Below are 25835 nucleotides of genomic sequence, written 5' to 3' on the forward strand. Positions count from 1 at the left end.
TCATTGTTTGAATGAAACAGTGATTGTAGCCATGCCACAAAATGTCCATGCGGTCGCCAAGAGGTCAACCCACAACTCAATGATGTCTTCACCTGAGAGATTCGTTACATTCACTGCAGCATCTTCTACTTTCTTCCCCCCATGTGGCTAAAGGAGAAAATAGTCTCTATTTGCACAAAAGAAAAAAAGACACAAAATGGCCTTTCTGTTTTGTAGTACAATACTGTATCATCTTTGGAGAATCACATGAAGAGAGTAACAACTGTTATCTTCTAACAAACGTCCACACCAAATCTGGAGCTGTAAAAGAGGAATGGGAAAGAGATTTAAAAACCTCAAATGCTGGATCTGTGCTGGTGTATTCATTTCTCATTGATGGAAGCTTCGGCCACAGTAATTTTATTTATTTGTTATTTGATCATAATTTGTGGGCCTTTAAGGAGAATTTTGCCACAATAATCTAACGGGTGGCTATCTCTTTGGGAAAAGAATAAGAAAAAATATTTTAAATCTTGTTAATGTTTAAGAGTGAGATTGGTCGACTAAAGACATCTCTAAGAAAACAGAGCTTACAACCATGGCAAAGACCGAAGAGCTATGGTTGTTTGAAAATTTTCCAGATAAGGAAGGGATCATCTACCTGTGCTCTATCAAGAGATCACTCTACCATGGATGTAAGTGCTGGGAGATAAGAAAAATAGCCATCTTGCTGAGAACTGCAGTTGGTGCCTATTAAATAACACTAAGTTTGCTAACTTCTTTTTCAGAAATTGTTTATTAACTACTATTAAAAACCTTGCAATGAAAAATTTGAAAAAAGCAGATGATTTGATTTCAATCCTGAATGAAAGAAAAATTTAATCATAAGCTTAAAAGTTTTTTTAATGAAATAAACAGGGAAAAGCTAAATAAAGTGGTGATCTTAGAATGTTATAAATGGACTACAGATCTAAATAAATTTGAAATTTACAATAAAATGTTGGAATTAATTATAAACGACAACTTTTCATGGGAAATACTGTAGATCTCTTGGTTTTTACAAGACCAAGGATTTAAAAAATTTAAAAGGACTAATTCAAGGCGGGGGTGGTGATGGTAAACATAAACCTACCTTTTGTGTTAATTAACTGGGATCTATAACATGATGTAAAATGTTACAACACTGAAAATATTAGACTTTTGGAAAATGAGACCAAAATTAATAGTCACAACTATTGACAGACTGTGTCAATCATGATATCTTCCTGTGTGGGTAGATAAGGTCCAAATACCGTATGTTAAATGAAGAAATGACAGATGTGAAACAAATTTTATTTGACAAGATAGAGATAGTAATGAAAGTGGATATGCAAATGATGGCCAAAATAACAATTTGGTGAAGGATGTCCCACCAGATATACAAAAGAAACTGTCTGGTATTTTTAAAAAATCAAAAGGGAAATACAAATTATAAACTATAATTATAAATTATAAACCAAGAAAGTGACCTGGACAATTTTTTATTATTGGATTTACAAGAGGCTTGTTAAGGATCTGAAAAATTCAGTGTAACGAAATAAATGAAATCTAACAAAAGTATTTGAGCTGAAGATTAAGACAGTTACAAATAAAAGAAAGAAATACAAAGATAGTTATTTGATTGAGATATGTTGTTACTTTTGGTAACCCTTTATGGATTTTCTGCTGACACTAGAACTGAAAAGATGATGTTTATGGATTTGTTTGTACATAAGAGATGGGATATGGGGTAAATATTTGTATTCTTAGAGGGGCAATATGAGTCACTAAATTTGTTTATATTTGTGATGAAGATTGTAAGCCACTTCTTTACATATTTTGTTCTCTTCATTATAATCTTTCTTTTATCTTTCTTCTGTTTCCTTTTTTCTCTTGTACTTTTTACTCTCTCTCTTTTTTTGCTTTCTTTATCCTAAGTTTGAATTACATTTTACCATTAGAATAAAAAATTTAATCCTATCCAACATTTTAGCAGAAAATTATTTTGAATGTCCAATTCATTTCTGTAACATTTGCCTCTATGTTTAGATCATTTTTTAAGTAGGATTTTTTTTACCATGAAACAGTTTGCAGGAATAAAATGGGGGATGCAAAAGTACAGAACGGGTGAAACATAAAGAAAATAGTTATTCTTCCTGCCCCGTCAAAAAAGTAAAAGTCCTGCAGTCCCTTCAAATTAGACAAAATCATGAAGGCATTTAAATTTGTTACCGCTTTTGTTTACCCCATAGTAAGTTCATCACGGTTAATAAACAGAAAAGTCCTCCTTCCAAATTATAAAATAATGTAAATAATTCAGCACAGCATGCAAAATCATTAATTTTTCCGAGCTGAAAGTTAGTTTTGAACTTTGCGAGCGACGCTTTCGAGCTGCCAGAAGTCTCCGCGCAGATTATCTGCGCAAATCTTGATGCGTCTCAGTCGCTGCCGGAGCCTTTTTCTCCCCGCAAGTGACAGAAGCAAAGTGCGCCCCCTGGCGGCAGAGCCGATGATTGAAACTCTGGCTGCACCAGGACCGCGAGCACTGGGGGCCGGGAGGGCGGAGCCGGGGGTGCGGCATAAGCAGCCGGAAAGCGGAGTCGATAGCCGGTCGCTGGGATTGAGAAGGGAGGAGAGCGAGCGATGCTTTGGGGGCGGCCGGGCTAGCAGGCAGCGCGTAGTGTGCGGGTCGGTGGTCAGTCATTCACTCAACAGCGGGGACGCCGACCGTCATGGAGAATCAGCTAGGGCGCTGCAAAATCGTGGTGGTTGGCGACAGCCAGTGCGGCAAGACGGCATTGCTGCATGTTTTCGCCAAGGACGCCTATCCTGAGGTAGGAGAACCGGGGCAAGGGCGGAGGAGTGCAGGCGGCCCGGGATGGAAGAGCCACAGGGGAGCTTGAAGGGGAGCGAGGGGAGCGGACGAAGGGCCGGTCGAAAGGATGGGGCGGGAAGGCTCCGTCCAAAGGGACCGCGCTGCGGAGGTCACATTGTGGACCGAGGTAGTGGATTCAGCGGGAAGCAATGGAAGTGACTAAGGGCGACCGGTTGGGGTGCAGGTGGCGCGTGGAGAGTGCTCTTGGCCGGGGCTGAGGTGGGCACGGACCCTGGTCCTCCGCCGGAAAGGTCCAGCAGCGGGGATGAGCATACTCGAGCCCAATGATCATGGACTACTTTATGGAGGACTCGGCAAGCTGCTGAGTTACAGCACAGGCAAGGGGGCCGAGATAAAGACTCGGTTTCAAGGTAGACTGTGAGATTGGGGAGACAAGGCAAAAGAGGGAAGTAATGGGTCAAATGTATGGATCCTCATGCAGGAGGAAAAGTAGAGCCCAGGATTCTTGGTGAAGGAAGGATGTTCAAGGGCAGTTTCTGATGGAGTCTGATGTGAAGGACAGGTATCAGATCTTCTCAAGGAAAATAAGGGAATGTTAAAAAATTGAAAATTGGGAAACTAGGAATGGAAGGGGGTCATAACATAGCAATGGGTCCCATTCTGTAGATAATGCTGAGGACTGAAAAAAGAACCTTGGCCTCTTCAGAGAGCTCTAAAAATCTAGTATCAGTTCCAAGCCCTTCTAGAGGACTGCCTATAAGCAGTTGCTTTCATCCTGAGGTAACTCATGAGTAAGCAAACTGCCGCCTCAGATAGTTTGGATTACTGCTTCCATCAGCTTCATGTTGCAAAAGAGCCTTGACAATGTTAGTCCAGCACATCTGGAGGGCACGGTGGGTGTTGCTTATACCTTACATTTTGCCCTCTCACAGACAAGGCCTGTTTGTATCATATCAAGAATAGAATGAAGATACCAGAATGACTGCTTTTGGGACTAGTCTGAAGAAGAGTGTGGACAATCTATGGAAGTAAACTCCCATTTCTACAAGTTCTGTATTGATTCTTGATATACGTTCTGATCCCTCCTTTCTATCCATTCCCTGCAGAATTATGTCCCTACTGTATTTGAGAACTACACAGCCAGTTTTGAGATTGAGAAGCAACGCATTGAGCTCAACATGTGGGATACTTCAGGTAAGTGAGGAGTTACCTTTGGAAAGGCTGGAGTTTAAACTCCAACTGTGATAGCCATTAGAAGTTGAAGTCTTGGAAAATATACGCAAGGGAATTCTACCTGCTTGTATTCTTCCTCTCTCCCTCCCTCTTTCTCTCTTTCTCTTTTCTCCCTCCCCCTCTCAAAACAGCTCCCTCATATCTTTGTTTCCTACCATAACAATGCTGAGGAGTAAATTGGGTAGAGAGAGAAGATGACTGGCTACAGGTAAACTTGAATCTGGGTTTCCCAGTGCCAGTCTCTATATTATACTTTTGTTGTTATTATTTCTTTGTGATTATTTAAATATATACATTTTTAATTATAGCACAGGAATTGGGAGTGAGGAATGATTCTGATTCATACATTATACCAACCCTTATTTAATCATAGCTTGTGAAATAAATGGAAATGGTTAGGTTTTTGGCATTTCCTTTCATTGGCCAAACCAACAAAACTAGATTATGGCTTGGTATGAATCTGGGCAAGAAATCTTAACATTCCCTCCAGCAATAATATGGTTAAATAGATAATGACTATACTTGGAAAGTATAAATAAAACTCTTACTCCCTAGTTAAGGTTATTTGGTGAGTAAGGCAGGTGCTTTGCATGTGTTACTCTCTTCCTTTATAGTTATAAATAAACTATCAGTTCAACTTTACCAGACAAAGTTCTGCTTGTATACAAGGGTATCTGCATTATCAAAAAAGACAATGTAGCACCCACCATCTTGAATTTCATCCTTCCCACAAAACCAGGATTTGAAATACACAAACACATTTTCTTCCAATGTTTGCTGGTTCACCTGATTCTCAATTTCACAAAGCTATTAGAACCAGATTTGATAGTGAGGGGTAGGTGGGTTGATGTGTGAGTGAGGAGATTTGCCCATGTGATTATGTTTCTCTCCCCATTCCCCCCAAGAGTAAAAGCTGCCATAGTAGCCCCGATCCCTACGTCTTTTTCTTTCTGCCACTTTCTGCCAGCATTTGATGATCAAGGTGATTGGAGAGAGGTTCAGAGTGAGGCCACACAAGAAGAAAAGGGAAACGCTGCTTTGGATCCAGGAACAGTCCTCACTCCTGGGAGAAAGGCCCAGTGCTGTCTTCTCTTCTCTGCAGAAAGGAAAGGCTTTCTTTTGCTACTGTTTCAGGAGCTGCTCTCTTAAGCCTTTTCTTGGGCTCATTCTGTCTGCCTTTCAGTGTTGCCTTTTATTTTGAACACTCCTCTCTGCCAGCTTTCTGCATGAGTCCTCAGACATCAGGAAAATCTCTTCTGCTTTGACTCCGGTTGCAAACAGCAGGTGTGGTGCTGTGATCATGATGAGGTGTGGGATAAACATTGCTGAGGCTGGTTGGGGAGGGGGGGAAGAAGGATAATCTGACTATTCGGGGCTCCCTTATTCTGTCTTGGCTCTGCTTTGCATTGATTAACTTTACAGCCTCATGATTGGCACTGCCAGACCCTTCCCTTGGCAAAGGTCTCTCATTAGCTTTGTTGGCTTGTGTGAAGGGATCTGTTGTATGTGGTGCAGCTGTGGCAAAATTGCTGATGGCTTCTTAGGAAGCTGTAGAAAACCTCTTCTGTCTAAGGAGTGAAAAGGACGTCTCTTCCTTTAGCTTTGGACAGAGGAAGCAAGCAAACAATTATTTTGCTGTGAGAGGCCAGAGCAGTACACAAAATGATAACAATGTTTCAGCATCTCTTAACGAACAGAAATGCCAGCATTCTGCAAGGCTGAAAAACATTCAAGGCTAACAACGGAGCTCTGCTACTGAGCTATAGCTTCAGTTTTGGCAGCCTGAGTAAAAACAGCACCAGACTGCTTAGTAATGATAGTGGATCCAGCTAGACGCGCCGGAGATTTGTGGAGGGTGGATCTAATGCATTTATTATCCAGAAAAGCTGACCAGTAATAAGAATAAAAGCTGACTAGTAATAAGAACTGGTTACCAGACATTACAGACAAGTAAGAAGTAGGATTGAATCTGGCTGGCATAAAAAACTGCTTGATCTCCTGCAAGGGGCTTGTACCAGTCCTTATGGGACTGGCAACTTGAACACTGAAGTCCACAAATGCAAATATCTATTCCTGCCACCAAGTGTTTTTGAATTGGGCCTTCATTTCAGAGACAGTTTATCATTAGCCAGAAGGATCTGCTGAAAACAAAAGTACCCCAGTCCTGCCTGGAGTTTTAAGATGGATGGATGTTCAGTTTTGGTCAAGAAAGGCATCTTTAAATCTGTTGGAGAAAATGGAAAGGCTCTTTATTGTTCCTCCTTCCCTTTTGAAAACCCTTTTGCAGTAATTGATCAGATACATTTCTGAGTTCATAAATTATCAAGATCATCCTGTAGAGGATCCTGCTGCTATTGGCTAACTCAGCCTTTCAAAACTTGGTATGCTTTAGATACGTTGGACACAATTTCCAGGATGAAAATGATTATCCAGTACTTCAGCATTATTAAGAAATTCAAATTGGGATTTGTACTAGCTATTCCAATTCTTTACTGTTTTAAAAGGACCTTGAATACATAATTCTCTTCTAGGTAAAAAAAGTATAACAATAAATCCAGTATAATTTGGAGGCAGTTTTAAAGTTCTCTATACAAGTGACCTTTTCCAGGAATGTTCTAGGTTTTCATTTCTAAATAAAATGTGCTGAATCTAATGTCTATCTTAAACTACAATTTTTTTAAATCTATCACTCCAATTAATGGTGGAACTGGCTTCTCTTAGTTGCCAAAGGAAAAATCAAAAGAAACTTAGTAGCACACATTCTAGCTAACAAATTTATTAAGTGCCATTTGCTTTCATGATCCACTCACTTCAGTAGATGAATGGAGTGACTTGACTGATATATGATTTAAACTGGGGAGAGGTAGTAAGATTATATTTATAAGGTATCCATAATCTGTCTCACAGGTAACATGTATCTGCATAACCATGTCCCCCCTTCCTTGCATCATCCCAATTTAAATCCCACGTGAGTCTAGACAGTCCATGTATCTGATCAAATGAGCTGCAGCTCATGAAAGTTCATGCCTTAATCAGTAGTGGGTTCCATTTACCTTCGCTACCAGTTCAGGACTGTGAGCATGTGTGTGTGCACACTCACTTTGCTCGCGCACAGCGCTTCTGTGCATGCACAGAGCAGCTGTGATGACATCTGGGGCGTGGGTGGGCGAAGCCTCCCACCACCACTACTACAGGTTCACCCAAACTGGGGCGAACTAGTATAAACCCACCACTACTCTTAATAAAATGTGCTAGCCAGAAAAAAATATTATTGGACTTCTCCTGATTTTGGCTGTCATTGACTAATGTGGGTCTCCTCCTACAATAGTAAGAGAATGACTTTCTGTCCAAATTCAGTTGTTCACATAGTATTTCATATAATCCTGATAATTGCAATCAGTTATCCCTTCACATGTTTGAGGCGATAGCATGAAGAGCAAAGCCTTATTTTACAGATGGATATAAACTTCTTCTATAAAAACTGTGCATGTTACCATGAAGAAGTCTGAATGACTCTGAGCTTCCCTGACAACATATGTCCCTGGCCTGTGGCTTTTGTGTGACTATATTATAGGCCAGAGACTGCACTGGGAAGTAATGTCACTTACTAATTTCCTCCAGCTTCTTGTAGCTTTTAACTTCTAGCCCGGCTCTTTAGTGAAGCATGCATTTATTTTTCTTCCTCACACATCCCAGTTCTGTTAGATGAATTTTCCCCAACTTAATGTTTTTCCAGAAGTGTTAGGCCGCAACACTCCTAACCTCCAGTCTGTGGAGCATGTTTTTTTCTCTTCGGTCTCTCCTCCATGAGGAATAGCAAGGTGCACTGCTATTGGTTTTCTGGAAGTGATTTCATAGCCATGGTTAGCTTAAATTGTGGGGCAACAAGGCATTTCACAATGGCTGTTGATTACATTGAATGTTGCTGCAAAGATTTGCCACATCCAAATAGCCTTCTTACACCACATTTACACTCCCTTCAGCCTCTCTGTCTTCAGCTATGTTTTTCTGAGTCTGGGAAGGAGGGAGGGAGAGGGAGGGAGGGAGGGAGGTACTCTAGGAGAAAAAGAGAGGGAGGGGGGAGAGAGAGGTACTCTAGTATTATATCCAGAAGAATGCAATGGTTTAATACAAATCACTTTGAAGCACAATAAAAGTCAATGGATGCAGGTCTCTGGATGATACAATTGGGATGCCAGGCATTGTATTTATATTCGCTCTTGATTGCAGTTCTGCTTTTCAATAGGCAAGCTGCTGCGGGAATATTTGGAAAACATGATGAGGGATGTTAGATATATTTCTCTTGGTCTCTGCAGTAATATTTTGAGACCTATATGCCCTTGAGAGTTGGTTGACACTTGAGAGCCAAAGTGTTGACCAACATCCATGGTTTTCCTTTAACAAATTAGTATTGATTCACCTTGCCCCCTATTGTGCTTTCTCATATTTGCTCTATGCATTAAAATTGAAGTTTGGAAGTCACGATTATATCTCAGATCATGTCCTTTAAATTCTGCTGAAAGGATATAGAGTTCAATACATTTTTTGGTTTGAGCTAGGATTATAGTGCCATTCATCTCATTTCAAATCGAGTGTGGCTTAGAAAACATTCACAACAGCCTTAGAAGATGGAAATGGTTCTTGCTAAGCTTAGTGCATATTTCAATTTCTAATCTGATTTTAAAACAGAAAGGAAAGTACAGTATGGTATGGTAAGTCTCTGATCTTTTTCGGTGTGGACCCCATTGGAATTTTGAAATATATTGTAAATTCTCAGGCAAAAAGCTAATGGGCGAATCTGACTCTTCAGAAAATGATAGCTATGTAGGACATTACTGATTACAATCTACCAATTTACCCAGTTCTCTCTGCTATTCCCTCTCCAACTTCTGAATTTGCTGCTCCCTATTAATCCTGCTTTATTTTGCCTTCTGGATAGGGGAAATATACCTCCAAAATACATTACTGTGCTATAGCACTTATTGTCTTGCTTTCCTAAGAATTTTGGCACTCAGAGTTATCCTTGAAAATAAAAATAATGTTGTTAGCTGGTACTTTGCTTTGCAGAATGCCAGTTCCCATTTCTAAAAAAATTAGGGGATTTTTTGTTTTTAAAAAGTATGCTTTCAAAAGAAGGGTGGTCAGCACAGGAGGCCTTCAGACAGAATAAGCCACCTCCCAGTGCCATGTTGGGTACCCCAGTACCTCAGGTAATACCATTTGACAATCTTCTCCAGAGGTTATTATTTATGTTGATTTCCATGTTTTCTTCAGAATCCAAAACTGTTGGTTCCATATTATAGCTTATTGCTATGAGGAGCATTAAAAGTGTAGATGTATTGCATGAAATATGTCCTTTATCCATGATCAGTGCTGGTGAATCTCAGAAAACTCTCTTCTGATCATGGGGTAATGTGTTAAAAAATAATTCAATTTATTTGTGGTTCTGTTCATAGCAGAGAGTCACCATAGGAAATAAGAGCAAACATCAAGTTAATTTATATTGAAAATATAAATGGGGCCACAAACATAATAGTGCTGATAGAAACTGATTTGGATGGGAGTCAAAAATAAATTGATTCTTACCTCTACATCTTGACTGCAGAGGGAAGATTTATCTTGCACTTTTGCGTACATTGTACAAATTATGAGCCTTGATGCCGCACAGTAATCAGATATACATATTGTGCTAAGCAGTGCTTCTCAACCTTAGCTACTTTAAAGTATCTGCACTTCAACTTTCATGATTCCTCAGCCAGCATGCTAAAGTATAAAGTAGTTTATTATGTTGGTCTAAATGTAGTATATACACAAAGCTGATGAATAATTTATGTTAGAGCACTAAACCATTGGTTGAAGATGGTTTTTTTGTTTTTACTGTGGCTCAGTATAATGAACAAACAAGGAAGCATGTGGTTTCAAGAAAGGAATCTAACAAGGAATTTTCCATTTAGGAGTGATTTTGTGCATACACAAGATTCTCTGACTCATTCAGTAAACCATGATTAACACAAATTATGGTTTAAAATATAAAAAGCAAGCTTTTTCAGTCTGGGGTCAAAACCAAGGAATAGAATGGGAAAGGCAATGATATGCTGTGGTCAAGGTGTACCTTGGAAGAGGAGGGTCGGGATTTTCCAGAATTTTTTGATTCCTTGAGGGAAGGGGAGAAAGAGGGCCCTGTTAAGTTTTATAACATGTTTACAAAATGTAATAAATGTTTCCTAGCTAAACACAATGGAGAATCATGCCAGCATATTTTGGTGATGTATGTATGTATGTATGCATGCATGTACTATTACCCTCATTTCTGTAATTTTAATTGGGCAAAACAGTGCATCCTAGGGCAACTATTTTTGAACCAAGGTACCTCAAGTGGGCTAATTTACGGAATATGTTCAAAATCTGGGATCCATGACTTCAGTGGAGTTGAAATTTGGCAAATTCTATAAAATTTTATAATACAAAATGTCATGAAACATTTTCTGTGCAGATGTTTGATTGTGTTAAAGAGTTCAACATGGGCTATTTTCAAGGCAAATAGATTTCTGAATACTTCCCAACTTTTCTAATGAAGAGTACTGCACATTGGACATTCTGTCATTGCTGAAGGCATTGAGGAACCTGGTAAGAAAACTTCTCTGAAACAATAAGCAGGCCATGATATGTGTGAGTTTGTGTGCCTGAGTAAAAAATCCACTGATATATGCAGAACATGCATGTGTTCTGATTTACCATGATGTATGAACTAAAAATAGGGGGATGGCTCAGTGGCTAAGACACTAAGCTTGTCAATTGAAAGGTCAACAGTTCAGGGTTCAGATCCTTAGTGCTGCGTAACGGGGTGAGCTCCCATTACTTGTCCCAGCTTTTGCCAACCTAGCAGTTCGAAAGCACATAAAAATGCAAGTAGAAAAATAGGGACCACCTTTGGTGGGAAGGTAACAGTGTTCCATGTGCCTTTGGCGTTTAGTCATGCCGGCCACATGACCATGGAGACATCTTTGGATAGTGCTGGCTCTTCAGCTTTGAAATGGAGATGAGCACCACCCCCTAGAGTCAGGAACGACTAGCACATCTGTGGGAGGGGAACCTTTATCTTTTAATTTTATGAACTCAATCAATATAAAACAAACTAAAACATAGCTTCTGCCCAAAGGAACTTGCACAAATCTGACAATCAGATAAATTGGGAATAGGAAAGGCAGAGATTTAGAAGTGAGAAAATACAATGGAACTTTGTTTCCAGTAAGTTAGGTTGGAAACAAATAGTTTAAGTTGAAAGATATAACAGAAATGAATTTTCAAGGTTTTGCATGCTGGGAGTTATAGGGACAAACTAGATACAAGTTAAATAGATAACTTCTATCAATAAAGGAGAATATTTGCAGCTCTGAGTTGACATGAGGGGTCCTTGTTGCTCTCTGAGCTTGCTTGTTTTCTTGCAGGCATTTTATTACCCTAACTTGATAACATCATCAGTACTAGTAAGGAGTGGGGTTTGCTATCAGTTTATCTTTAGTTTCTATCTTTCTGTCTTTTTAAATTAGATACATCATCTTTTCCCTGTGGACAGGGTTTGGTGTGGGTGAATGTTTCTACCAGCAGCTACTAGGTATTCAGAGAATTGGAATACTGGAAACATTTTTTAAAAATCTTTCTCTGATGAAAACTATTTTACTATTTATTATTAGCCCAGAAAAATATTAGTTTTTGATGATGGTGGGAGCAGAGAATAACTTTTCCTGTGCAGTGGAGAAGTGATCTTGATTCACGCTCCCTGTTCTGGGCCTTTTTTTAGAAAGGGGAAAGAACAGGCATGTTAAATGTTAAATCAGGCCTTGTAACAATGGTGAGTTGCCCCCCGGTTTGCAAGAACCGGTAGTAAAACTGGTGGGAAGCTCCGCCCACTGACCCAGACGTCATCAGGAAGTTTCTGTGCTTGCACAGAAGCGCACACGTGTTGAGAACTGGTATAAAGGTAAGTAGAACCCACTCCTACCTTGTAAGCCTTAGTTTGGCCTACAGAGGCCTGAACTGCTGGAGATGGTGTTGTCTGACTCAGAGGATAAAGAAGAAAGGTAAATGCTCTTTTATTTCAAATACTTGGTATATGATTATGCAAACTTTCAAGTACTATGGAATGTTTCCTCTGTCATGAATTGATAATGCTATTTTCTCTTAGAGTGTTTTTTTTTTTAGAATAGAATAGAATTTTTTATTGGCCAAGTGTGATTGGACACACAAGTAATTTGTCTTGGTGCATATGCTCTCAGTGTACATAAAAGAAAAGATATCTTCATCAAGGTACAACATTTACAACACAAATGATGGTCAATATATCAATATAAATCATAAGGATTGCCAGCAACAAAGTTACAGTCATACAGTCATAAGTGGAAAGAGTTTGGTGATGGGAACAATGAGAAGATTAATAGTAGTGCAGATTTAGTAAATAGTTTGACAGTGTTGAGGGAATTATTTGTTTAGCAGAGTGATGGCCTTCAGGGGAAAAACTGTTCTTGTGTCTAGTTGTTCTGGTGGGCAGTCCTCTATAGTGTCGTTTTGAGGGTAGGAGTTGAAACAGTTTATGTCCTGGATGTGAGGGATCTGTAAATATTTTCACGGCCCTCTTCTTGATTCGTGCAATATACAGGTCCTCAATAGAAGGCAGGTTGGTAGCAATTATTTTTTTCTGCAGTTCTAATTATCTTCTGAAGTCTGTGTCTTTCTTGTTGGGTTGCAGAACCGAACCAGACAGTTATAGAGGTGCAAATGACAGACTCAATAATTCCTCTGTAGAACTGAATCAGTAGCTCCTTGGGCAGTTTGAGCTTACTGAGTTGGCGCAGAAAGAACATTCTTTGTTGTCCTTTTTTGATGATGTTTTTAACCACTTTAGGAGAACACAGCAGAAAAAGAGGTAATATTTGCATCTTTTCTCAGGTTAATAGTTTGCATTCTATTTGCAAAGAGAGTTGAGATGATTACAGTTGCCACATTTCAGTATCAAATCACTGTGCCTGACGGATCTACGAAACACAACTGATATTGTGCAAACTGCTGGTTGGGTAGGAGATTTTTTAAAAAAATGCTAGACTTTGTTTTTCTTTGTGCCCTTCAAAGATTGGTGAAAAATTCTAGGCAGAGGGGAAAAATTATTGATTTTTGCCCTCCCTCTATTTTTTTGTTTCTAGAGAATGTATGTGGCTGTTGAGGTTTTTTGGATAAGTTTCTTATTGAAGGATACTAAACCAAGAGGATGTGAAAGCAGAGGGGAATAAGCCTGTTTTTCTCAAAAGCAGTGATTCTGAAAAGCATTTTATTGGGATCTAGCCAAGAAACAGGAATATCTTAAAAACAAAGTAAATGTTTCAAAGCTATTTTTCAGCCAGAAACCTAAATGCAGCACTTAGTTTGAGAGAAGGAGTACATGAAGTATGGCTAGAGGTGTAGAGCATTATTTATTTATTGTAATGATTTATAGCCCATTTTTTAGGATAACAATCCTCCCATCAGCTCACAGACAATATAGACTGTAAATAAAATTACAATGAATGTATTTTTCTCTCATTTCTCAAGATCAAAACTATGTTTTAGAGATATTTGATTATGTAGCCTATCAGATTGGAAAACTTTATTTTCAAGTGTACAGTTTTTATTCTTCATATTTTAGAAATTAAGAAGTATTCAGTAGGAAGACTAAAAGTAGTGCAGATTTTAAGTGATGGAATAAAATTGTCAGCAAACATTACAACAATCTACTCTATTTGGGGGAATTGTGCTTCTGAGCAACATGTAAGTGTAAAGGAGTCCACTGGTGCATGCTGGTTTGTTTGACTGGATTTAGCCTCCTTCTCCCACCTGACTCCTAGCTGGCTCTGGGCTGTTTATATTTTAAAAGTGAAAAAAAATATTGTAAAGTGAAGGAAAAATATGTACAATCAAAGAACGCAAGCCTAGTACATCAAAAGAACATTAATAGAGGCTCAACCTCAGCCAGCTCCAGGCCTGGGAGCAAAGCCATATTTTCAAAGATCTTCTGATCTCCCACTGCAAAGTGGGAATAGGAACTATACAGATCTTTTGGGAGAAATGCTATTCCATAGGGTAAGCACCATAACAGTGAAGGTGTGCTTTTTAAGTCTTAAAGATGACATTATTTGATTGAATCGATCTGCACATCCCCATTCTGCCTGATCTTATTGAGTGAGCTGACACCATGGAGATAGGTAGTCTCTCAAATTACGAAGCCCATTGGTAACTTTATAGATGAATTGCACCTGGAGGCTATCTGGTAACACAACCATCACTGTCAAAGCCCAACCATCATGCTGCATTCTAGGGAAGCTCCATGTTCAGCACATTGCAGTAATCCATTTTGAATTGACTAGAACAGAGTGATTGTCTGAAGAGCCTCCCACTCTAGGAATGGGCACAGCTGACTCTATTGATAGACCTGTGCAAAGGCCCTTCTGGCTTTAGCTTCCATCTGTTCTTTGAGCAGAAGGTGAGTGTTCTCAATGATTCCCATAGTGCATACCAGTTCAAATGGGGAAGTGCATTCCCATTTAAGATCAAAGATGAATTATTCCCAATTCCAGGAGACACAAAGAACCACAGCCACACAGTTTGCCATGATTGAGCCTGAGTCTGTTCCTTCCTATTCAGACTCAAATAGCCTCTAGACATCAACATTGACAAGGTGGTGACAGCATCACTTGATGGCTGGAGTCAAGATCTATAATTGAGTATCATCTGCATATTGATTCTGGTTGCCAGACCAATAGATGATCTTGTCCAGCAGTTTCATATGGATGTTAAATGGGAAGGGGTAGAGCATCAAGACTTGAGTCATCCTGTAAATGAGGAGCACATCTCCCCATCAACATTGAATGGAATAGCCCCAGAAGAAAATGATGAATCAACACAATATAGTGTCCCCCATCTTCACAGCTGCTGCAGAAGGATACTATGATGTATCTTAGTAAAAGGCATTGAGAGATCCAAAGAATAAGAATGGATGCATAATATCCCATCTTGGCTCCACCAAAGATTATCAACAAATGCAAATAATACTGTTTCTGTGCTATAATCCAATTTGAAACCTGCCTGAAACAAGTTTAGATAATCTACTTCCTTTGCAACTGCTGTCTAACCATTTTAACAACCTTACCTTAAAGGAAATATTGGAGATTGGATGATAGATGTCTAGAATTGTTAAGTCTATTTATGGTTTCTTGGAGAAAGGATACATTGCAGTCTCCTTCAAAGCAGGAAGAACTATCTCCTTTCCTCAACATCATTCTATGGATGCAACTATAGATTATCTCCTGGACAAAAAGGATCTGAATTCAAGAGACAAATGGCTGGAGCACCTGATCCATTTCATTGGGAATCACAGATTCCAATTCATTCCAGATACTCTCATAAGACCATGCCCCAGGCATCTCAAATGGGCCGGTCCAATCAGAGTCCATTTCTGAATAGATCTTATCAATCATATCTACTAGATAGTATGAATATTCTCCACATTTCACACAGTGACTCTGAAAATATTTCTGAGGTCATCCCTGTCAAGCTAAGAACAAATCATCTTCAAAAAGACTGCCAGACAGCTGTCCATGAATGTGATAAAGGTTGAGAAATAGTGTTTTGCTGCTCTTATTATCTTAAGGCAATCCTGAATGTGATATCTTACTTGTGTTGGATTGGATTTACACCGGCAGAAACTTTCTGTTTTATTAGAAAAACACATTCTGTTCTAGTTATTCTTAATTATTCTAAGTCTTTATAGCACCTTTTCTCCAGTGACTTGGGGCTACATGCATAGCATAGGCTGAGAAAGAGCTTAGGTGGTCAGGATGACACTAATTTGTTTTTCCACCGCATAATGCAATTTCCTATCATTAAGGCATTGAAAACTGGCTGGAGTTGAGCTCTTAACGGGTTGAAGAAGTTGAAATGTTGCTTTTTTCTGAGAACTAGTAAAATGAGGAAGCACAAAGAAGCAAGAAAACAATCCCTAGTCACAGATCAATAGCTGTCTTTCCATTTTAAAAACAGGCAGATGGTTGAATCTAGGTCTGTCTGCTTAAGATCCTGTTTGGGAGGTAGAGGTTAATGTAATGCGTCAAACTCAGACTATGTGAAATCATTACAGAAGACCTCTGTAGAGAAAATATTTTCCCCTTGCCATCAAATAATCACAGTCACATGTCTCTTGCCAGCTACATCTACCCGACCCATCAGAGCGGGAGGCAGGGAATGCTGCTGGTCCCATTCCCGAGGTGGGACCCAGAAGAAGGGTCTTCTCTGTGGTGGCTCCCTTTCTCTGGAACATCATTCCCCCAGAGATTCCCCCACTCTAGTACTCTTCCAAAAGGCGCTGAAGATCTGGTTCTGCCAGCGGGCCTGGGGAATTCAGAGTGGGATGGAGCCCATTAAATTTGCAGATGACACCAAACTGGCAGGAATAGCCAACAGTCCAGAAGATAGGCTCAAGATACTTGAACCTATCTTGAACATTGGGTGCTAACTAACAAGATGAAATTCAACAGTGAAAAAACTAAGGTTCTACATTTAGGCAAAAAAAAAAAAATGCACAGGTACCATATATGTGGTACCTTGCTCAATAGTAGTAACTGTGAGAGTCCTAGTGGACAACCATTTAGATATGAGCCAGAAGCATGCAGCAGCTGCCAAAAAAGCCAACACAGTTCTGGGCTGCATAAACAGAGGGATAGAATCAAGATCACGTGAAGTGTTAATAACACTTTGTAATGCCTTGGTAAGGCCACACTTGGAATATTGCATTCAGTTTTGGTCGCCACGATGTAAAAAAGACGCTGAGACTCTAGAAAGAGTGCAGAGAAGAGCAACAAAGATGATTAGGGGACTGGAGGTTAAAACATATGAAGAACGGTTGCAGGAACTCGGTATGTCTAGAAAAAGAGAAGCAACTTAGAACTAAGAGAAATTTCCTGACAGCTAGAACAATCAATAAGTGAAACAACTTGCCTGCAGAAGTTGTGAATGCTCCAACACTGGAAATTTTTAAGAAAATGTTGGATAGCCATTTGTCTGAAGTGGTGTAGGGTTTCTTGCCTGGGCAGGGGGTTGGACTAGAAGACCTCCAAGGTCCCTTCCAACTCTGTTATTATGTTATATGTTAAATGACTCCTGTGATCTGCTGTTGCCATGGTGGGGGGTGATTTTATTATATTATACTATATTAATTTATTTGATTCTTTTTATTAGTTTTATTGTTTTAAATGTGGTTTTATATTCTGTAAGCCGCCTTAAATAGCCATGGGCGAATAGGTGGCAATATAAATTCAATAGAAAGATAGATAGATGATAGGTAGATAGATAGATAGATAGATAGATAGATAGATAGATAGATAGATAGATAAGTGAAAGTGGAATCTTAGAAACATAGTTCTCAGGCAAGTTCTGTCTCAGAAGAAATTAAATAGCAGCTACAACTTCTTTATTTAGAAAAGCATTTTGGATCCTTTAAAAAAATCTCCAAACATGGAGAAAAAATTTGCCACTGGAATTTTTCCTTATTGGACTGCCCACTTTTGGGCCATAAGCATTTAGCTTAGAGCGTGGGAATCTTTAGTGTCTGATAAAAGATCCACTGCATTTAGGATGGGGCAGGCATCAAGATAATTGAAGAATGCTGTGGAGATTAAAGAGCCAAATATGCATTTCTAGCGGAAGAAAAAGTCTGATCTTGCTTATTCTTTACTGTTCAGAGTGATGGCTTAGAGGCTAGCATTCCGAGAAGGAGAAATAGAGAAAAGCTATAATATAAACTAAAAACTAACTGCAGAGTGCATTCTATTTGCTGAAATTTAAAAAAAGAAAGAAAAAGAATTGGATACCAGGCATGCATGTTCCATTTATTTCTTGAGCCCTTTCCTATCTTTAACTTCATCTCCTGCACCTAAAAGTTGATGTGACAAACCAACTCTCAATTCACTTTTGCTAGTGATAACCTTGCATTGCGATGGGCTATGAAAACAAAGTGTAAGTGAACAGTAACAATATTATTTAGCCAAACATACATTAACAAGGGCTCTCCCTGGTTGTTTTTCTCTGGATATAAATGGGAGTCTTCTTGCATGAAAGGTTGCCATGACATTACTAGGGGAATCTCAGAATGATTTTTGAAGTCCGACCAACTGGCTGTGATTAATCATGCTACAATGCATCTTCTCTGAGGTCTGAGGTCTAGGTGATTCCTCTGTTGTTTTTGTTCATGGGCAGGGAGGAAGCCTGCTAAAATTGTTAGCTCTGAACCAAGCTGGGCTATATCCTCTGCACAGCTGCCTTACTAGTAGAAACTCACAGGTGAATTTTTCTATAACGATATATCTGTATTGTTGATTCCTGTCAATTGAGTGTCCTGGGAAGTCTCAGTTTGGCTGTGGCAGGTAAAAAAATTGCCTGGATCCCACCTTGATTTGGAGACTTCACTTTTTAAGGTAGAGATTTTGGAGTGGGATGTTAGTACCCTTAGAAAAGAGCTGGGAGGGAAGGAGGAAGGAAGACTTTTAAACACATACCTCTCTCTCTCACCTGTCTGCCAAAATACCTAGTGATAAAATATTTGTTGATATAGTAAGCGAAATAAACTTTTCTCCTCCTTTGCCTTTTCTTTTTAGGTGTTTCTTTGCTAGTTGAAGTTTCCTTTATGTAGTTGTTCAGTCACTGCCTTGCAAATTTCTCTCTTTTTTTCCCCTAATAGGCAGTTTTCCCAGAACTGCCTATTAACACTATGTTAATCCTTTGGTTCTAGAACTAGATGTAGCGAAATAGCTAATTTAGCATCCTGGATACGTGCTGCTTGAGAAATTAAATTTCTGTCCTTTAGGCAATGAAGAAGATTATGGATAGTGGCTGGTGAAAAGAGGGACAGGAAAGCTAAGTGGTCCTGGGGGATGATAGCATTCATTTAAATTAACAGATTAAATTGGTACCAAATATGTGCTTAATTCAAACATTGTAATAAGATTGGTTACTGGGCTTTCGTGTATCAGAACTTACTTACCGATTTTGTTTAGCATTATATGTATTGCAGCCTGTTTGGGAAACTAGAGATCCTTTTTTTTAGTGAGTGCAATTCTGTAAAATATTGAAGTGAGATTCCTCTGAACTTGACATCTTAAAAGGATAAGCTATACTCTGCAAAAGTACATCTATATTTAGGATGTATGCAAGGACAATTCCAGGGGAGCATAAAAGAAATCAAGATGGCAGTCGTGCCCACATAACTGAGGTTCTACCTTTTTTATGTGGTTGGCCCTCTGTCTTGACCTTTTGATGCAACCTCCTGGTTCCCCACAGAACACCTTGTATGGATACATGCCCAACAGACCAGTAAGCCTATTTAGTAATTTAAGGACATGTTGATATGGGTGCCATGATGGGTGTGGCCAGTCCTATATCAAAAGGCAAAAAAAAGCAGTAATCAAACACTATTTTATTTCTTACAATTTATACACGATCCAAAGGCATTGTTGCAAGTAAACGTTATATCTGAAGCTTGGATTTTTTTCCCCCCAATTGGCTAGCTTCCTACTATGTTTTAAACAAAAACTACCTTGAAAAATAAACTAGTAAATAAGAGCATGGCAGATACGAATGGCTAGGTTGGCAGGTAACAGTAGCAGAGTTGGAAGGGACCTTGGAGGTCATCTAGTCCAACTCCCTGCTCACGCAGGAGATCTACATTAGGGATTCGAACCCCCGAACTGCCAACCTTTCTGACCTACAAGCTCAGTGTCTTAGCCACTGAGCCACCTAGCAGGCACATTACTGTCTTCTAAAGCCACCCTGAAGACCCAACATACATGACTTAAGCTGTCTAAAATTTAATGGGAGATACACAGTCCTATTCCTTTTTTAATTATAATACTCCAGCATGTGAAAAGAACCCATCTGGTCCCAAGTTTTCAAAAACCAAGCATTGGTATTTTTTTCTTTTTTTTTTAGGTGAAAAATTCTTTTTCTTTTTTCTTTTTCTTTTTTATTTATTTATTAAATTTTTATACCGCCCTTCTCCCAAAGGACTCAGGGCGGTGTACAGCCAAGGATAAAACTCAATATATATACAATTAAAACCAGAATTTAAAACAAAGCAAATTACAAATAAGGCCGACAATTAAAATTAAAATTTAAAATTTAAAAATTCAAAACCCTAAAACAATAAAAAACCCAATTTAAAATAGTAAAGCTATTATGCTAGTCCCGCTTGAATAAATAAGTGTGCTTTTAGCTCACGGCGAAAGGTCCGAAGATCAGGCACTTGGCGTAAGCCAGGGGGAAGTTTGTTCCAGAGCGTCGGTGCTCCAACAGAGAAGGCCCTGCTCCTGGGGGCCGCCAGCCGACACTGTTTGGCGGACGGCACCCTGAGGAGACCCTCTCTGTGAGAGCGTACGGGTCGGTGGGAGGCATAGGGTAACAGCAGGCGGTCTCGTAAGTACCCGGGTCCTAAGCCATGGAGCGCTTTAAAGGTGGTAACCAAAATCTTGAAGCGCACCTGAAAGACCACAGGAAGCCAGTGCAGACTACGCAGCAGTGATGTTACGTGGGAGCCACGAGTGGCTCCCGTTACTACTCGCGCAGCCGCATTCTGGACTAACTGCAGCCTCCGGGTGCACCTCAAGGGCAGCCCCATGTAGAGAGCATTGCAATAATCCAACCGAGACGTGACCAGAGTGTGAGTGACCATGCATAAGGCATCCCGGTCAAGGAAGGGACGCAACTGGCGAACCAAGCGAACTTGGTAAAAGGCTCTCCTGGAGACGGCCGCCAAATGTTCATCAAAGGACAGCCGTCCATCCAGGAGGACGCCCAAGTTGCGTACCACCTCCTTTGGGGCCAATAACTCGCCCCCAACAGTCAGCTGTGGGTGCAGCTGACTGTACTGGGGTGCCGGCATCCACAGCCACTCCGTCTTGGAGGGATTGAGCTTGAGTCTGTTTCTCCCCATCCAGACCCGTACGGCTTCCAGGCACCGGGACAGTACTTTGATGGCTTCGTTGGGGTGGTCCGGGGTGGAAAAGTACAGCTGAGTATCATCAGCATACAGATGATAACTCACCCCGAAACCACTGATGACCTCCCCCAGCGGCTTCATATAGATGTTGAACAGGAGAGGCGAGAGAATCGACCCCTGAGGCACCCCACAAGTGAGGCGCCTCGCGGACGACCTCTGCCCCCCTGTCAACACTGTCTGTGACCAGTCAGAGAGATAGGAGGAGAACCACTGATAAACAGTGCCTCCCACTCCCAATCCCTCCAACCGGCGCAGCAGGATACCATGGTCGATGGTATCAAAAGCCGCTGAGAGATCTAATAGGACCAGGGCAGAGGAGCAACCCCTGGCCCTGGTCCTCCAGAGGTCATCCACCAACGCAACCAAAGCCGTCTCCGTACTATAACCGGGTCGGAAGCCGGACTGGAACGGGTCTAGATAGACAGTTTTATCCAGGTACCGGGGGAGCTGCCATGCAACCACACTCTCTACAAGCTTCGCCACAAAGCGAAGGTTGGAGACTGGACGGTAATTCCCCAAAATAGCTGGGTCCAGGAAAGGCTTCTTGAGGAGGGGTCTCACCACCGCCTCTTTCAAGGCGGCGGGGAAAACCCCTTCCAACAAAGAAACATTTATAATCCCCCGGAGCCAGCCTCGTGTCACCTCCTGAGTAGCCAGTACTAACCAGGAGGGACACGGGTCCAGTAAACATGTAGTTGCATGCAACCTCCCCAGCAACCTGTCCACGTCCTCGAGAGCCACAGAATCAAACTCATCCCAAATAACCTCAACAAGACACGTCTCCGTCATCTCGGTTGGATCATCGCAATTTTGGTCCAAACTATCCGAAGCTGAACGATTTTATCGTATAGATAACCATTAAACTCCTCAGCACGTCCTTGTAAAGGGTCATCCCGTCCCTCCTGATGAAGGAGGGAACGGGTCACCCGAAACAAGGCAGCCGGGTGGTTATCTGCCGATGCAATGAGGGTGGAAACGTAAGAACGTTTCGCCTCCCTCATTGCCACTAGGTAGGTCTTAATAAAAGATCTCACTAGTGTCCAATCAGCCTTGGAACAGCTAGACCTCCAAGTGCTCTCTAGGCGTCTTCTCTGGCGTTTCATCTCTCTCAGCTCCTCGGAAAACCAGGGAGCCAACTGAGATCTACGCCGGGTTAGAGGCTGCAAAGACACGACACGGTCCAAAGCCCCAGCCGCGGCCCGTTCCCAGGCTGCAACTAGTTCTTCAGTCGTACCGTGGGCAAGATCCTCAGGGAACGGCCCAAGCTCCGTCCGGAACCTCTCCGGGTCCATCAGGCGCCTGGGACAGAACCAACGCATTGGTTCCGTCTCCCTGCGGTGGTGGGCGGTGGTCCGAAAGTCTAGGCGAAGGAGAAAATGATCTGACCATGACACCGGTTCCATCACTAGATCTCCTAATTCCAGATCATTAACCCACTGTCCAGAGATAAAAATCAAGTCTAGTGCGCTTCCCCCAATGTGTGTAGGGCCATCAGTTACTTGAATCAGGTCCAAGGCCGTCATGGAGGCCTGGAACTCCTGAACCACTGTTGATGACAAGCTGGCCGATGGCAAGTTGAAATCCCCCAAGACCAAAAGTCTGGGAATCTCAACCGCCACCCCGGCAAGCACCTCTAGTAGCTCAGGTAGGGCTGTAGTCACGCAGCAAGGAGCCAGGTACGTGATCAACAGACCCATCTGATTCCGATGGCCCCACTTCACAAGGAGGGATTCACAACCAGCTATCTGAGGTACAGTGGACTCCCTCGGCTCCAGATTCTCTTTAATCACAACTGCCACCCCCCCACCCCTACCTTGGGCCCTTGGCTGATGGAATGCATGGAAACCTGGAGGGCACAGTTCAACCAGGGGTACACCCCCTCTGTGCCCAACCAGGTCTCCGTAATGCCCGTAAAGTCCGCGGACTCCCTCTGAATAAGATCACAAATCAGGGGAGCCTTATTAACCACGGACTGGGCATTGCAAAGCATCAGCCGAAGGCCCAAGCTCTGAGGGTCTTGACCATCCGGGGAATGAGTAAGGACTGAGGGGCCGGAGCACGTGATCGCTTTTAAACATCGAACACGTGCTCCCAGAGAACGATACGGCCCCTTGCCTCCGCCATATCTGCCTCTCCCACTTACCGTACAGATGGAATGATACTCTCTGCTCCGAACACTCCCCTCCCCCCTGTCTTCGGACCAACTAAAGTAATGCCGTGAGCGCGCGCTGGGACTGGACATACCCCCCCTGACGGGTTCCCTCCAACACCCATCACTACCCTCCCCCCCTTAAAAAACCTCTTTAAAAAACCCCCAAAATTCTTCTTTGACGCATGCCACCTCTCCGGGTCCCAAGACCCCTCGTAGAGGTAGGCCCTCGATAGAGAGGAGGGCTATTCCCGCGAGATGGGGGAAATCCCGCAGGCCAAGAAGTTCGATCGGAGAGTAGCGCATATAACGTGAATCGGCGTATGAATGAGTTCATCCCTATTGACCACGATGTTAAAACAGTCCGGATTGAACCGATCTTAAAAGAACCAGCGTTTGATGTCATTAGGATGGCAGCTCCTCCATGGTAGGCCCCCTTCAAGCCAGCATTCTCCACCCTACAACTTTTTTGCAGTTGTAGCTTAGCCAAAGAAATGTTTGTTTCTCTTGAGGGGAACAATGTTCTGTTGATGAAGAGGTGTTATGCAGCCTTGATCAAAACATTTATGTTGGAGAGCAAAGTTTATAAATACCTGATGTTTTTATTTGCAGGACAGTTCATGTAGATTTGAGACTGTTTAATATTGAAGTAATTGGGAATTAATAATTCAGATTTGAAGATTATTATCGTTTTATTTTTGGAGGACATATTGGCTGGTTCATTCTTGATATCACTTCATTAAAAACATAAGATTTTGGCTGGGAATTTGATCAAAACAGAAGGCATCAGTGCCTTAATGCAGAAAGGCTGAATAGAAATTATGGAGATATTCAGAATTCTTGGGTTCTGTAGAAGCATTGCAATTCATTCTCAGAAAATCTAAGAATCCATTTCAAGATAGAATAACTTCTAAGCTTTCTTTGTGGGTGTTGTGATGGCTTATAGCTTTTCCGTTTCACAGTTGTTAAAAATTGTAGGAGGGAGGACCAATACTGGTTTTATTTTTGATACAATGAAGGAGGCTATGTGGAGCAAAACCAATATTAAATCATTCTATCTAATTCTAACTCTCCACTCCTGCCAAATTTATATTTTGTATGAAATTCCATTTTAACACTCTTGTCTTCAGAAGCGTTGCTATGGACTATTTGATGTTCTCATTTCTTGTGGTTGCAGTGTGAAAAGAAGCACCTTAAAAACAATTTGTTTCTTGTAATCTATTTTATGCAGCAGCATCCTTTACCTTATAGATGCTATATAGCAAAAACAGTTGTCTGAGAAAGGTACAGATTTTAAGAAATTCATTGTAACTGTGAAAGAATAAAATGTAGCAAAAGATTATGCAAAAATATAATATTTACATAGGATCAGGACAAACAGGAAGTCTTAGCATGCAAAAGATTATAATCTTAGCAATCTTATTAAAATTATTTAATTTTAAGACATTTATGGGGATTCCCAATCATCCAGGACATGGTTGTTCCAAAAGTGCTTCTGTACTCCCTCCCAAAAAGGCAACTGGGCTTTTTTTCCCCTTGAGGATGTTTCACTTCTCATCCAAGAAGCTTCTTCAGCTTTAATTTTAAAACACCATCTTTAACTGAACAATTCTGACTTGGGATGAGCTCAATCCTTGTCTTATATCATTATTTTTAAAAGTATAATTCTCTGGGGGGGGGCAGTCGTTTCAGTTTGCTTTTTGGTGCAATTGCTATTGGAGAAAGTACAAGTAGGGTGAAAATGTTGCTTTTATCTTTAGCTTGGTCACTTTCATGATCTCTGTACAATGGGGATTGCAATTCAGCCACAAAACAAGGGCATCCGGGTTGCATAGGTCAAGAGTATCACCCCAACTCTCAGTTTTGAAGCTGTTCCATCTGTCATGATTCCCGGTTTTGCCAAATATTTGGCTCCATCTGTTAATGACATCTGGTTCCACCTGCCATTAACTGCCATGCTAATGCTGTTAGACATCTGCCATCACATCTGTTATCTCTGACTGACCTCATCTGCGATGAGTAGAGACCCATTTGAGTAAAGCATAATGGCTGCCTCTAAATACTGGTCTTGGGGCGTGGCAGTGATTACCTCTGAGTGTAATACATAGGGCCTGCAAATATTTGTGTTTCCCTCTCTTTTTTTCTCTGAAGTCATTTGTTCCCTACTGTGCCCCAGTCTTCCTAACCATATCCCTCACTAGTGGATGGTGGAATTAAAACATGGTGAATTTACTAGATCTTTTAATTAGATTGGGGAGGGTCATTTTTTTTGCTCCCCCTTCCCCTGATTGCTTCAGGAAAATAGGGGTGAGGCTCTTTCTCAGGCTTCCACTTAATGCTCTAGGCTGCCTCTGAGAGGAGTGTGCAATTTGTATTGTTGTTGGGTTACATTTCACCGGTGAAATGTGGAATATGTAATTGCAGTCGGTTAATTTATGACCCTTGCTGTATGTGTTCGTATTTCTTCTGTATAGTATGCTGAAGGGAAAGTGATGAATACATTTTGAGCTATTTGCCCTTTTTCTAAACAGACAGGCTGCTTTTTCACT

At 41.1% G+C, this 25835-nt stretch overlaps 1 protein-coding gene across 1 annotated transcript in view; it reads left to right on the top strand.

Moving 5' to 3' along the window:
• The first annotated feature begins 2589 nt into the window (after positions 1-2589).
• The window catches only part of RND2 (Rho family GTPase 2), a 30436-nt gene continuing 7190 nt past the window's right edge, over positions 2590-25835 (top strand). Inside the window, exons 1-2 of the mRNA XM_058183545.1 lie at positions 2590-2831; positions 3940-4027. Coding sequence (XP_058039528.1) covers positions 2730-2831; positions 3940-4027 — 190 coding nt within the window. The 5' untranslated portion in view covers positions 2590-2729. The remainder of the gene's footprint in view (positions 2832-3939; positions 4028-25835) is intronic.

This window comes from Ahaetulla prasina, chromosome 4, assembly GCF_028640845.1.
Source record: "Ahaetulla prasina isolate Xishuangbanna chromosome 4, ASM2864084v1, whole genome shotgun sequence".
Taxonomy (NCBI): Eukaryota; Metazoa; Chordata; class Lepidosauria; order Squamata; family Colubridae; genus Ahaetulla; species Ahaetulla prasina.